Below are 15,203 nucleotides of genomic sequence, written 5' to 3'. Positions count from 1 at the left end.
ATATTTATAGGACTTCTTGTAGCGCAGTCTTCGTCTACCTCTGCCTATCTCCCAGTCCTTACTTTCCAACCCTCGCAAACAGTCTCTATCTCCGCCTGTCTCTTTTCTCTACTACGCTTGTCTCTTTATCGCTCTGTTCGTGCCTCCGCGTACTTTCGTATCATTTTCTCTCTGCCTCCTCCTATCACTGCTTTACTAACTCTTTCTCTCATGTGTCTCTCTTCCACTTTTTACATTTCTCTCCATTTCCTGGATCGTAACACCTGTCTAATACCTTTGTCTCTCTACCTGTAAAACACTGTGCGGCCGATTCATAAAAAGCATCCGTAAACGCGTGTTTACTGCCGAAAATATAAGGGTTTGTGAAATTGTTATTTATGTTTTTAATGACATTTTGTGAATTCCCTAAAAATGTCCCAAAATGTCACTTTTACATCAAAATGTGGTTTGCCAGTATCTTGTGACTTTTTCATGCGAGCATAGACTTTTAATTGAAAAGTCTCAGATACTGGCTGAAGAGTGGATAGAACAGAAAATATCTTTAGGGGATGCATTTCTGTGCGAACGAGTCACTTGCATTCAGTAATCATGGGAAATTGTATACAGGTTCATTTTGTGTGCTACATAATTCAGAATGTTTTGCAAATTTCTTTGGTGTAATCAAACTTTTGCCGAGGCCTACAAGAAGAACTTTTTTTATGTCTGCCAGGTGTGCAGACAATAATTCCAAGTGTAAATAGATTTATTGTAGCAGATTTATGCGCCAGGATTGCATAGGAATTCACAGTAGTACATCCCAGGCAAGTGCTGGGAAGTGGGCATTATAGGAGTTGATATGCCTTGTAAGTTTGTGTAAGCCCCTGTGAAACATGTACATTTGTGGATGATCACAAAGTCCTTGCTGACAGAGCAGGACAGGCCTTTTATTCCTCCGGGCATTTCCCCGGTGGTCCGGGGTCCCTGGAGGCAGGTTTAAGAGCAGACGGTCACTTTCCCCAGCTCCCTGAGATAATTCCAGCCTGGGAGAGACTTCAAGAGCGAGAGAAAGAGAGGGAGGAAGGGTGACAGCAGAGAGAAAGTGATCAGAGAGGGAGAGTAGGGAAGGAGAAAGAGAGAGAGTGAATGGATGGATGGAAAGAGAATGGATAGACGGAAAGAGAAAGAGAATGGATAGACGGAAAGAGAAAGAGAATGGATGGACGGAAAGAGAAAGAGTGGATGGATGGAAAGAGAAAGAGAATGGATGGACGGAAGGAGAAAGAGAGAATGGATGGACTGAAAGAGAAAGCGAGAATGGATGGACGGAAAGAGATAATGGATGGATGGAAAGAGAAAGAGAGGATGGATGGAAAGAGAAAGATAGCTGAAGGAGATTGCCGATGTGAGTGTTTTTGCCGGGGATTCTTGTAGTTCCCCAGTCGGGCCCAGCTGTCCGACCTTTTACCATCCTGGAAATGTTAAGAAATCTCCTCCCTTTGAGGAGACGAAGGGGAACTGGTGAGCCCTACATTTGGGGAGGGTGTGATGAAAGGACCTTTTCCTCAGGAATAAGAAAATAAATGTGCTTTGCTCTGAAGGCTTTACCAGTGGTCCGGAAAATGGACTGAATGTTATCTACACCACGGGGTTACTGATACAGGGGTACCGGTGGCTCCAGGGGTCTACACAGTCCAGTCCAGTATGAGTTAGAACCGAGGGTGGGGGATATGTTAATTCCTGCTCCCATTCCCCTGGCAATTCCTACATTTTACCGGACTTTCACAGGAAGATTCGGGCTACTTTCAGCAGCCAGATCTCCATGGGAAGTAAAACAAGCATTTACAATGCAATGGTCTCGGCATTGTTAAAGTTAGAGCTATTGGCATTGCTCATGACATTATTTTTGTTTCTGTTTTTAAAACATTTAAAGAAACAGCATTGTTATTTACAATGTCAATAGCTTAATCACTCTCAGATGCGAGACATATTGCATTTGCACCCACACACAGAGCCACACACACAAAGCCACCCACACATACAGAGCCACTCACATAGCCACCTACACACAGAGTTACCCACACACAGACAAAGCCACCACGCATAGAACCACCTACAAAAAAATCCACCCACACAGAGCCACACACACAGAGCCTCCCACACGCACACAGAGCCACCCACCCACACACACAGAGCCACCCACACACACACACAGCCATCTGCGCTCCCTCAGCCGGCTTGTGAGTGTAACGTCTCATGTGCTTGTGCTGGCATCACTAGGATAAGCTAGTCCCCATTGTTTGGTTTGCTGCGCGCGTTAATGACAGCTTTGTGGTAATTGTTCATTGTATGGAAGACATCAGGCCAATCTGAGCTGTCAGTCTAAGGAACAGGGCCTGGATGCTCGCGTTGGCCCCTATACTATGGACATCTTATCGTGTAACTATATAGCAAGCTGCTTCCGTGCGCATTCGCATCATCGTCTTTATGAAGTCTGCAAAGGGAGATGTTAAATTTGCTTATGCAACTGAATGAAAGGCTGCAGTGGGTTCAGAGCACGTATATAAAGAGGTGTACATATTTTCTATTAGCTGTGTTGTGGGGCTTTTTCTGCGTCTGTCCAGCGATAAACTGATCGCCGCACTCCCATGTCAATTCCTTGTAATGCTAGGAGTCTCCTTCACGTGCTCTTTGAAATGACGCGGTGAAACGCCCGCCATGTTGTTTTACTGAAGGATGGGGTGTAATATCTAAAACCACGAGGCCAGCCAAGCAGTGTGGCTAGAAACCTCCTTGTGACGCCAGCTCGGGTGCTTGAGCGGCACAACTTTTGGCAGTTTTTCACTCGGAAGACTTTTGGAGAGCTTCATTGCAGATATGTGACCGGGTCGCCTCTGTTCAAATCACTGTCGCTATGTATCCCACGCCCCTTTTCACTGTCCTGTACAGTACGGGGTGGCGAGGGGGGCTGCACGTAGCGGACTTTCCTGCACACCGCGCTTCTGCCATTTCTAATCTCTATAAACCAGTTTACTGTATCCTGCAAGCGTTTCAACGTTGGTGATTGCCAGGAAGTACGTAGCACATCGGGGGCTTGATGGCAAGCAGTGTGTGCCAGTGGTATTTAGCCAGCAGACAGACCCATAATTAAAGCATGAGTTGTTTGACTAGCAGGAGCGGCAACTCTAATGGTGTTTTTAGTGCTTTGTGTAGTTTTCCCAGTGACTGTTGTCTGTGTGTGTGATGTTGTGAAGCCTTGGCAGTCATCAGTGAAATGATGAGCGAGGGGGCAGAGGGACGGAAAGGCTCTCTCATGGATGGGCTTCACTAGACGGCGAGCCATCCGCGGAAAGGCAGGACCGTCCAAGTTGGAGGGACCGTGTTTAGACCGAGGAGCACCGAGGGAGCCGAGAGGAGGGGGAGTGGTGGACGGGGATGACGCCATGAACACCACCGCCTTTCTCCGAGGTCAAGCAGAAATGCCTCGGAGAAACGCAGTGGCATTTTCGGATTGGGGGGCGTGTTTTTCGTTCTCTCCTCTTCCCATTGGCTGGAATGTTTACATTCCAGAGGAGAGAAAGAAAGTAAAAAACACGCCCCCGAATCCGAAAAAAACGGGGCTTAAACGGACAGACGCCCCTCTCCTCCAATGGCTGGCCTCCGTTTAGGAAGCCAGCCAATGGAGAAGAGGGGCGGGTTCAAGCCCCATACTAAGAAAAATTTCATCTCGCGAGCGAGACTGCGCAAGCGCAGCCTTCGCTAGCCGAGACCTAAAAACGGTGATTTCCATGGGAACGGTCACTGCTGTTACTTGGCTCTACAAGGGTAATACAAAACAACCATACCTGCAATGCCTCTGGCACCGAGGTAATACCCTTTGTAAACATATGTCCAATGCCACATGATGTATCAATCAGCTTTAAATATATTTTGGAAATTCAGCTATTTTTCTCCAAATATCGGCTTATGAGTTCTGAATTTAAACACATTTGTGTCTCAAGTATACCCTCTCAATTTTGGTATACGTACATTAATTCACTCAAGCAAAACCTTCTAATTTAGTAGGCTGGATTGCACACAGGAGCACTACTTACAGGTAACTGGCAAGCTACGAGTAGCTCACAAGCTATTCGTTGGAGAAGCCTGGACTAGCACAATTTGACATAGAAGAGAAGATGCTTGGGAGTCTTGGAGGGGGGCCGGGATTCTGCAAGTTGATTGGAAGGGTGTCATTGGCTGTGCAGAAGGTGGCCAGCCATAGGCGAGTGGGAGTTTGACACTCCGATTGATGTATTCAGAGTGCAAGCAGAGCACAGTCTTGTGATGTACAGTATGCTTATTTGATCTATACTATGGGGTGCAGAGTTACACTCTGATGGACCAAGTACTGTCCACCAGGATAGCGAAGGACATTACCACTGTCATCCGATGGCACTTCCAACAAATTTAAAGATGACTGCTGGCCTGGCAGTCATCTTTGTACCTGGAAAGGAATCACCATGACAGCGATTCACTTCAAAGTGTTAAAAGTTTGGTTGACAGCCGCCGTCGGTTTTGACAGCCATTCATCAAACTTTTTTTTACTTTTTTAGTTTTGCAGAAACAAACTTCCAAAGCAGGAGTTTGTTTCTGAAAAGCAAAAATAATAAAAAACAATGACTTTCACACCTTGGAAGTTTTCTGGTGGTCATTATTTGCTTCTTTCCGTCCCTCACCGCCTGGAAATTCTGACTGTGAGGGATAGGGAAGAAAAGGATATTTCATTGGCCTCTTAAAAAGGTAGGTGGTGTGATTTCCATGGGAATGGTCACTGCTTTTACTGCCCACTCGGAATTAAGAGGCCACATTTAATGTTAATCCCTTCCTCCAACGCCCCCACTCTCTCAGGCTGTTTGAGAAAACTTTCCATTGATGTAGCCAACAGAGTCTCCGTCTACCTGAAGTGTACGGTCTGATATCACTAAATGAGGTGGGAGGACAAGTCACTCCATCACATTTGTGATAGAGTCCACTATCTGCCAAACCTCAAATCAGAATCTATAATGTTTCCTCTACGTCACTGTCAAATTCTTTCTGTCCCTATGACACTGTATATTTTTCTGAATAGTTTTTGCATGCGTTGCAGTGAGTGCTTCTCTGTGTAGTATTGTCTCTTTAGCCTGGCCTCGATGCTGCTCTCGTTAAGGAAACAAATAAATGACATGTGGAACGACTGAACTAAGATCAACCATTGGTAATAACACCACCGTATTCCAGTGCATTGCGTTCTTGCTTCTCAACAATCTGGAGTTGCTAGGGTTTCCATTTAGATTGGACGTGGCTTAGTAGTTTGGTGGTCAACATCCCTGTTGGTGGGCCAAGTATAGTTGTCCTATGGTTGGCCCTTGTCTGTAATGCCACAATCGAGCTAAAAAGCAAATGCAAACCAGTGTAATTACCAGTGCAGAGGTTACTTCAAGCATTTATCCTTGTTTGTGCTCTTTATCTGTAGCTGCTTGTTTTTGATATTTTGTTGCATCTTTTCTCCTTCTTCTTTGCTTCAGTCTGTCTTTCTCTCCCTGTAGTTCTCCTCTCGCTAGATATCTCTAAACCGCATACTCTGCCAGTATCTTTGCCTCAAGCAGTTGCCGGTGACCTGCCAGCATTATAATCTGTCTCCTTGTGTATAGGTTTTCACTTGGACATGTTTGAAAGCTTTTGCCTAGTTCTTCTCTTGTATTCCCTGGAGAATGGATCTCACATAAATTCCCTCTTTCCTTCACCTCCTGTTTTGCAGACAGGAGAGACGGTAGCTCTGAAGAAGGTGGCCCTTCGGAAGCTGGAAGATGGGATCCCCAACCAAGCTCTGCGAGAGATCAAGGCTCTGCAGGAGATCGAAGACAACCAGTATGTAAGTGACTGGAGTGGAGCATGAGGTATGAGACCAGGGGCAACGTTCAGGTTCTGAGGGAGCTCACCCTCTTTTAGAACCTCAAGGGTACCTGCAATACAAGATAACACCAGACCTAAAACCAGGCCCAAGATTAATCCCTGGTCTTTCAGAGGTCAGTGGAAACTAGTAGGCAAGTGACTTGAGTGGAGCATGAGGTATGAGACCAGGGACAATGTTCAGGTTCTGAGGGAGTGGACCCACCTTTAGTACATTGAGGACCCGAGGAATGTAAGATTAACACCAGACCTAAAACCAGGCTGTAGAGGTCAGGCCAAGGTTAGTCCCGGCCTTGCAAGAGTTCAGTGGAAACCAGTATGGGGCACAAAGGGAGGAAGATAAGGGCTCTTTGTTTTATGATATATTTTTTAACATGTCTGTATTTATCCATATTTATTTCTTGCTTACATTATTAGTATTTATTCATATTTATTTTGTGTAAACCTGTACTTTTTAATTGCTGCCTAGTTTTAGCAAACATGCAAATGTAGCATACCAGTACATTCAAATGAAAAGTTCAACATTCTAACACAAGCAAGTACATAAAATCATATAAAGTAATTTAATAACATTTCATCTCATTTTTAAACTGCATGCTGTCCTTTAGTGACATAGAAGTCTTGAATAATAAGATGTTGAGTCATAGAAAGTTAGTCCATATTGTACTATTTTAAAAAAGGAATACATACAGGAAAACATTGTTTGCGACTGTGTTTAAATATAAAAGTCAGTGAAACTCAAAAAGGAGAATAGGAGGGCAGAGCCAACTGATGCCATTATGTGATCCGAAGGGCTCAAAAGACAGAAGGTTAGAAAGTGACAGGACCTTGGCAGAAAGGGCGAGCAAATCATGCAGGTGGAGACAAAGCTGTGACATGTAGAACACATAGCACATGAAAACCAGGATGTGGCATCCAGGAAAAGAGAACACTGCCCCAGAAGGGAAGAGGAAGTCATACAGGTGAATAGAGGTGGCCATTATCTGGCACGAGACCTGAATACAAGAAGGTGGAGTCCAAAAAAGAGGACTCTTGCAGTAGAGGAGATCAAACCATGCAAGGGAGCGGGGCAATTGGTGTGTAACGCTAGGGGCGCAGATGTCGGGAGTGCAGGGTCAGCCAGACTGACGTGATGCAGACGATCAGAGAATGGCAGTGAGACGATGGGGACAAGGGGCACGAAGACCAGCAGTGAGTGGAAGTCTAAAGAGGGACACCATGAGGTGAGGCAGCCATGGCAGACCTAGAGCAAACAATGTATAGGTGAAATGAACCAATGACGTCCAAGTGTTGTGTAAAAATAAACCGGTGCAGAAGAATGCTGTTACCAGTGTTCTGGCAGCATGAGAGGGTGTGATGTAATATGGAATCAGGAACTCTTCTCCACCTCTAACCAGGCTCCAAATAAACCTGTTCACAGCTTCGTCAAACCTGTGATGCACTGAGGCTCCCTAAGAGCTCCCACGTCACTGCTGGCCTTTAGGGTGTTTGCCATTGAGGAGTAAACGCTGCAAGAAGAGACGTGACATACAAGGCAGCATAACACAATTAAATTCTGCCAAAGTGTTGTGTAAGATTATGTTCAGACAAAGGACATTAAAGAAGATAAACAAAGGTGTATCTGTGGTCCACTAGGGCTGGCACTGCTATGCCTCCCAGCGGAAATGCCAGATGAAAATAAACGCTTTTCTTGCCCTGGTACTGCTCCTTGCTAAGCGTCGAGTGGCCTGCAGATGTGGCCGGGACTTGTGCCCACTGTTTGTGACTGGTCACTGAATGTGGCATACTCGCCTCTTCAACCGCTTTCGGTCCCTTCAGAGGAAGTTGTGTGCGATGGGAATACCAGGGGGTCTTTTGAAACTCATTATTGCTCTTCACACTGCTACTTGGTCATCTGATGTTAGAAGGCAGGCGGGGCATGACTCCAAAGATCCCTACCAGAAATGGGATTGAAACAGGGATGCCTGTTGGCCCCCTATACACAGCGGACTTGCCCTATGTGTTCAATAAGGCAGCTGGTGATGCCCCGGTTGAGGCTCTTCTTGATTAGGCACACTCCTCTATGTGGACGATATTTTCTGTTAGACCTGACCCCTAAAGGCCTTCAGAGACGTCTCGACACGGTGTCACTCTACTCAGAGGCTCAGTTCTTGAACGTAAATAAAACTAAGGTGATGAAGTTTTCGTCCAAAGGCGTGTCAGATAAATACAACATATAAGTGGTTCGGTAATAAATCTCCCATAGAAGTAGTAAAATCCAACCCCTTTCTTGGAAGAATTATGTTGGCAAATTTGACTGGCAGCAATCCTATCTCACATATATCAAATAAGGCGCTTTCCCATGGAAATGCACTAAAGGCACTTTATGGAGCAACAGGTCGCAGGCACTTTCAGCATCTCTTAACAGTATATAAAATGAAGATTCCTCCAACACTCTTGTATGCAATAGAAGCAATAAATATTAATCTCTGTCACTTTATGCATAAGCTGAAGGGGAAAATATTTTGCACTTTAAACTATATGGTCTCAATAGAAGCTCTATGGTTGGAATTAGGATTGGTGAGCACTGTTTTATAAGAGACTGGCCTCTATTTTACCATGGTATCATTGTCCATTAAATGCTAAATAAAAGTTCTTAATGAGTCTTATGGCTTTGGAATGTCTACTACTGTGGAGACTGGCTAATTTTTAAATAATATTTTAAGTGCACTTCAGCACTTTTCTTTAACTAGATTAGATTTCCAGAATATGAGCTATGTTCATTTTAAAAATTATTTAAAATATACTATGAAAAGTCACTCCATGGAAAATTACAGAGAGATATATAGAGCAAAATATTGTTTCCCTAGTATTATCCAAGCATACCATGCAGCAGTTCCGCAAGTCTATTTGAATTGGAATGTGGAACATACAGTACGAAGATGCATAATGCTATGTAGATTGAAATGTTTACCATTAAAAACTGTGACAGGTACATTGCAGAATGTAATTTGGGAGGAGATAATATACACTTTATGTTGTGAAAATGTACAGACCATTGAACATGTTATATTTGCTTGTCCTGCTGTAAAAAGTTATAAACAGAGATTTTTAAAGCCAGTTTTTAAAAGATATGGTACTTTGTTATGGATCTGATGAATTGCCCAGTTAATGAATTAATGTGTTGTAAAAAGTTTACATTTTTTAGTACCGCTTTAAAGTTATATTAATAGATGTAATTTTGTATATTGTAGATCTCATTGTAAGATCTAAATCTCTAATAAAAACTGTAAGAGCAGTTAACAGTATATTACACCATGCTACTGCTCCCCAGCAGACCAAGACACATTTGGGAGCCGCTCGAGGACTACATGTTCACGCACACAATGCCTCTACCTACTGATGCCTTAGATGAAGCTATAGTCCATTAATGGGACCAAAACATCACAATTGATGCCCATTGATTCCTTGTTGTGATTTACACCCTCAGCCTCAATTCTTTGCAGTGGTTCAACTGTTGCTCACAGTATGAATTGCAACTTGAGTGCTTCTCGATTTCTTCTCCCTCCCCCCCCCCCCCCCCCCCCCCCCCCCAATGGATTCTCCCTTTCTTAATTGTTCTATATATGATAATGCAGCTATTTTTCTTATTGTTGATGTGGTTTGAACTTTAAAACCATAAAGAAAAAAAAGGTATATCTGCGGTCACTAATGTAGGTTAAATAAGGCAATAATGCCTGAAGCAAGATCAGATAAACACTGCTTACCAATAGGAATTGAGGGCTAGACCATTAAAATAAAGAATATTTTAGGCAGCCAATAAAATTTTCGGATAGTGACCTAATGTACCGTCTCGCTGCCTCACTTGTATCAGCTGTATGGCGCCAAAAACATCATGCTCGTGAGCCATGCATTCCTCCGGAGATTCTTGCACAAATGGCACAGTTGTAACTGGCTACTTACTTATGGACTTTAGGTCCACTGTGGCTTCATCTATAGGGGCTTCAAATGTTTCTGTTTCAATAAGCATCTGTAACCATTCTGGGATCGACGGAGAGAGCAGTCACTTTCTGTCTCGAGAGCCTCCCTGACCCGAGTGGGTCTTTTCTACGTTTCAGTTTTCGTTTTATGGATATATGCATTTGCAACAGTATCTCTGTTCGTCATTGTGTGGAACTGGCGCTTCAAATAACTATTTGGTCTGCACATATTCAAAGAAAAAATATTGGAAAAAAACAATCCACTACACCGGACATTTTCTTTCATACAGCGTAACATGCAAGGTTTGTCTGACGCCCTCAAGTTGCTTTGTTACAAAAATGTCTGACTTAAAGGAATTACCTTCTAGGTAAGGGCAGTTTATGCAAGTATTTAATTTTCGAAAACGTTTATTGAGCTTCGCATAGACAGACGTAGGCTTCTTGGTTCTGAGAATCCGAAGACAATACGAGCATGTATACCACGAGCTGCTCCAGAAGGACAGGGACTAGTTTCATGAAAACAATCTGGTTTTGACTTGTTTGTTAAACTGGCAATTCTTTGTAAAGCCACAGACCTGAGGAGCAGTTCAGAGTGTATGTGTCAAACAGAATGAGCAATCTCCTTGCTGTCCTCTCGGGCAGCGTACCACCATTGACCAGTATAAGGAAGCTGGCTTGAAACATCCTGATGGCCCATCTCGGACCGTTCTATCCTTGATACATGTATAAGCATGGCCATAAAGTGATCAGTGTGGCACACAAGTACAGTCTTGAAGTCATTTTGTGGCAGCAAACTCCACAATCTCAAATCATGGCTGGCATGAGCGAATTAAGAGGCTGCACAAATCATCTATTCCTCAAGTGTGGAAAGTGAGCTCTTGGGAAGGGGTTCCAAATAAAGAGCATTCCCATTCCCTAAACATGAAGTTACCAAAGTAACCGAGACAAGGAGAAAATACATTTTCAAGACTCTAAGATAATATAAACCAGGCAAAGACGAAATCTGGGAGATTAGAGGTAGATGTGCATCCTATTTCACTTACTAGTACTAATTTACTGATGTTTGCCTTGTTCCATTTGCTCTATTATCATCCTGCCCTAAATGTTGATAAACAATGCAACCATAAGCCCTGCGTTCACGCTACTGGCAGAAACTTTAAGCTTGCAATATATTATTTCAAATACATTTATTCAATTCTCCGATTATTGTTTTTGATCTGAAAGAGACTATTAGTTAAAGATTCCTTACTTTAGAATTACCCCCAGGCGTCAGACTGGATCCGGAGAATTTTTCTCTTAGAAGTACCCCAGTGCATCGGAAGGGGTCGCCGGGATGACGTTGCGGTGCCTACTTTGACGCCACCCCTGCATGCTGACGTCCATTCTTTCTTTTTCCGCGCCAGCCTAGCGCAGATCCGGAGAGAGCTTACCCCTTTAGTCATTTTTTGACAAAAGTTTTTTTTTGACTTTTGTCTCCTTCTTTTTTGGAGTCCTCGGCTCCTGGTGCGCGAGGGATGTCCCATCATCGGACCGGCTTCAAGCCCCGCGAGCTCTGTCACAAACTGATGTCTGTGACGGACCCGCACCTTCGTGTGCCTTTGGTGTCTGGAGCGCAACCACGACCCGAAGTCATGCTCCAACTGCCGTCGCTCCTGTTCTGATGGATACATCTGCCAGTGGATTCCTCACCTTGTGAATATCCCCTGCGCCAGCAACATTCGGAAACTTTTGTAGCAGTCCACGCCGATGAGGTCGAAGACGACGTCACAGAGGAACGACACCGCTCGCGACTCCGCTGACGTCACCGGCTCCATAAGAAGACCTAGTCGGCGTGATGACGTCAGTTCCCTTTTTTCCGCGCCGTCGAAGCCAACGGATTTCGGGAATCGCTGTTGTTAGCGTCGTTGATACTTTGTGTATTCTGGTTATTTTTCCTGTTCTCTTTCGAGGATGTCGACAAAAAAGTCTGGATTTAAGCCTTGCCGGGAGTGTGGCAGGCACAAGTCCATCACAGATCCTCATCAGGATTGTGTGTGGTGTTTATCGTCGGACCACGACGTGGATGGCTGTACCAGCTGCCGGAAGATGAGCACGAAGGCTCTTAAAGAACGGGAGGCAAAACTCTTCATTGCAAAAATGAAGAAGGAGAAGAGAGGGAGAAGAAGATCGAGAACGAGGTCGAGGTCTAGATCGAAGTCGAGGTCGGCGTCGAAGTCGACTTCGGGACATACTTCTCGGGCCAAGAAACATAAGAAGAAGAGAAGGCACTCGTCTCGACACCATTCTGATAAGAGCTCGGCGCCGAAGCCGAAGTCACCTGCTCGGCGTCGTAAGGACTCTGTTTCTCCTTCTCCTGTGCTGGATTCGCCTGCTGGTCCTTCATCTCCAGTGGTCTCCTTGTCTCCGGCTTTCTCCGGTTCCAGCTCGGACTCCGACGCCAGTCCCATCTCCGGCGCCGGTTCCGTCTCCGGCCCCGGAAGATCTTCAAGCCCCGGGTGAGCCTGCGACGCCGCTGATTCCACCGTCGGCGCCGGTTGGCCCGAGTCCGGTGAGGCCTGACCAGTACCCTGCCTTCCCTGGACCAGGTCAGGACCCCTCGCATTACTTAAATGCGAGGTATGGGGTGTTTGCTCGAGCCATGTATACCTCTGGTGCACCTGCGGGTCCGATGGGTCCAATGGCATTTAACTTGGGGGTGCCGCAAGTATATCCACAGGCCCCTTTCATACCATTCTTTCCAACAACGCCGTCTTGGAATCCTCCGGCTCCGAGGACATCGACGCCGCTTCCATCCTCGCCGGCTCCGGCTCGACCTCGTTCGACGCCGATGGCTCCGGCAGATCCACGCTCGCCGCCGGCACCGGCACCATCGGATTCGAATACGGCGCCGCCGACGCCGATGATTCGGATTCGTTCCAGAAGGGAGTCTCAGAGGATTATTGAAGAGCAGAGGTACCTTCAGGAGGAAGCGGAAGAGGGGGAATTGGTGGAGTCGGATGAAATATTCGAAGAGCTTAAAGAAGCTAGTGGGCTAGATCTGTCTCCTGAGTGGGAGATTACTCCACCGTCAGATGAACCCTCTTAGGACGTTGCTCCCTACCATTCAGTTATCAGGAAGGCTACGGAGCTGCTTGATCTCCAGTTGCCAACTACGGAGTTTAAGTCGAACATTTTAACTGAGGTACTGCATTCTCCCACGGCGGTATCAGAGCCTTTGCTTCCCTTTAATGAGGCCATTGTGGAACCTGTGTTAGAGGTGTGGCGCAAGCCCTTTTCTGCTCCTGCAGTCTCCAAGACGATTGCAAGAAGATATAGGGCAGCCCCAGGAGATCCTGAATTTTTGACGTCTCATCCTTCACCTGAGAGCCTGGTGATTCAGGCAGCTTGTTCGGGAAAGTCTAAGGGGGCTTTTCTTCAGGTTCCTGGGGACAGAGAGGCTAAAAGGCAAGACCAGTCTGCCAAAAAGGTATTTTCATCGGCCAGCATGGCTTTGAAATCAACAAACGCCACTTGTCTTTTGGGACGCTATGTGCACGCACTGATGGATTCGGAGAGAAAACTGGCGCCAAAACTGCCTGAGGAGGAGAGGACTGGTTTCAGTGACATCTTGGCTGATGCTCAGGCGGCAGCACGTCAGGTGATCCAGAGTGGACTGGACACTGCAGATTCTGTTGCAAGGATTATGGGGTCGTCTGTCGCAACCAGAAGAAGTGCCTGGTTAAGATCTTCTGAGTTCTCACAGGATGTGCAATCGTCTCTATTAGACCTGCCGTTTGATGGATCTGGCCTGTTTGGCAAGAAGGCGTATGCTGCTTTGGAGCGATTCAAGGACAGCAAGGCGACAGCTAAATCTCTGGGCCTGCAGTCTCAGTCGAGGGGGTCTTTTAAGAGATATAGAGGGTTCGGAAGGACATCTTTTCGAACCTATAGGCAGACCCAGCAGCAGCAGCAAGGTTCCTCGTCTAGAGGTTACAGAGGAAGAATCAGGGGTCGCTCACGTGGTCGTCAGCTCTCCTCCTCCTCCTCCTCTTCCTCTTCCTCAGCCCCTCCCTCCACTGCAAAGCAGCCCTAGATCCGCCATTCCGGATCATGCTGGTCCTGTGGGGGGCCGGCTTACCCATTTTCTACAAGACTGGGAGTCTGTAACTACAGATCTCTGGGTTCTGGATCTTGTAGAAAATGGGTACGCCCTTCCCTTTCGGGAGTTCCCTCCGAATTACCCTCCTTGTCAAGGTGCTTGCTCGGAGGACCACCGTCTTCTCCTACAGGAGGAAGTCCTGAAGCTGTTTCAAAAAGGTGCGATAGAGGTGGTTCCAGAGCAGGAGAGGGGTCGGGGATGCTACTCCCGCTTTTTCCTGATTCCCAAAAAGGACGGAAGATTGCGTCCGATACTGGACCTCAGAATCTTGAACTTTTACCTGAAACAGGAGAAGTTCAAGATGCTCACCCTTGCGCAGGTTCTTCAGGCGCTGAATCAGGAGGACTGGATGGTGTCGCTCGACTTGCAGGATGCGTATTTTCACATCCCCATCCTGAAGTCACACAGGAAGTATCTCCGGTTTACGGTAGGGTCGCACCATTATCAGTTTGCGGTCCTCCCGTTTGGTCTTACTTCGGCACCTCGAGTCTTCACGAAGGTGATGGCAGTGGTGGCAGCCCATCTCAGAAGGTCGGGGGTCTCGGTTTTCCCTTATTTAGACGACTGGCTGATCAAGGCGGAGTTGCCGGAGAAGGTGCTGCGTCATCTGCAGGATACAACTCGGCTGTTGTACAAATTGGGTTTTTCGATCAACGTGCCCAAATCTCACCTGGTGCCCTCTCAGCGCAACCTGTTCATAGGTGCGGTACTGGACACTACTGTTTGTCGAGCATTCCCTCCTCCTCAAAGGATTCTCGACATACAGGAAATGATTCCTTTATTTTACAACGGAGCGGTCGTTCCAGTTCTGAAGGTCCTTTGCCTGCTCGGTCTGTTCGCCTCCTGCATCCAGTTGGTCAACCATGCACGCTGGCACATGAGGGCGCTCCAGTGGTGCCTCCGCAAGCAGTGGTATCAGCACAACGGGGATCTCAGGGAGTCAGTCAAGATCTCCAGAGAAGCTGCAGCGGAACTATCTTGGTGGAGCGTGGAGGGCAATCTGTCCCAAGGAAAGCCCTTCCATCTACCTCCATCGGTGGCCACGGTGATAACGGATGCATCCACTTTAGGGTGGGGTGCTCATCTGGGGGATCTGGAGATCAAGGGTCTTTGGTCTCCAGAGGAAAGGTTGCTTCTAATCAACCTTCTGGAATTACGGGCGATACGTTTGGCGCTCAAGGCCTTCCTCCCTTCCCTTCGCG

General features: G+C 46.4%; 1 protein-coding gene across 1 annotated transcript in view; it reads left to right on the top strand.

Annotated features, from left to right (window-relative positions):
* CDK20 (cyclin dependent kinase 20) overlaps positions 1 to 15,203 on the top strand; it is a 203,006-nt gene that overhangs the window by 102,651 nt on the left and 85,152 nt on the right. Inside the window, exon 3 of the mRNA XM_085629606.1 lies at positions 5,753 to 5,866. Coding sequence (XP_085485732.1) covers positions 5,753 to 5,866 — 114 coding nt within the window. The remainder of the gene's footprint in view (positions 1 to 5,752; positions 5,867 to 15,203) is intronic.

The sequence above is a fragment of the Triturus cristatus genome, chromosome 10 (assembly GCF_964204655.1).
Source record: "Triturus cristatus chromosome 10, aTriCri1.1, whole genome shotgun sequence".
NCBI classification, from domain to species: Eukaryota; Metazoa; Chordata; class Amphibia; order Caudata; family Salamandridae; genus Triturus; species Triturus cristatus.
The sequence above is the reverse complement of the archived record's forward strand: the minus strand, read 5'-3'. Positions and strand labels throughout refer to the sequence as shown.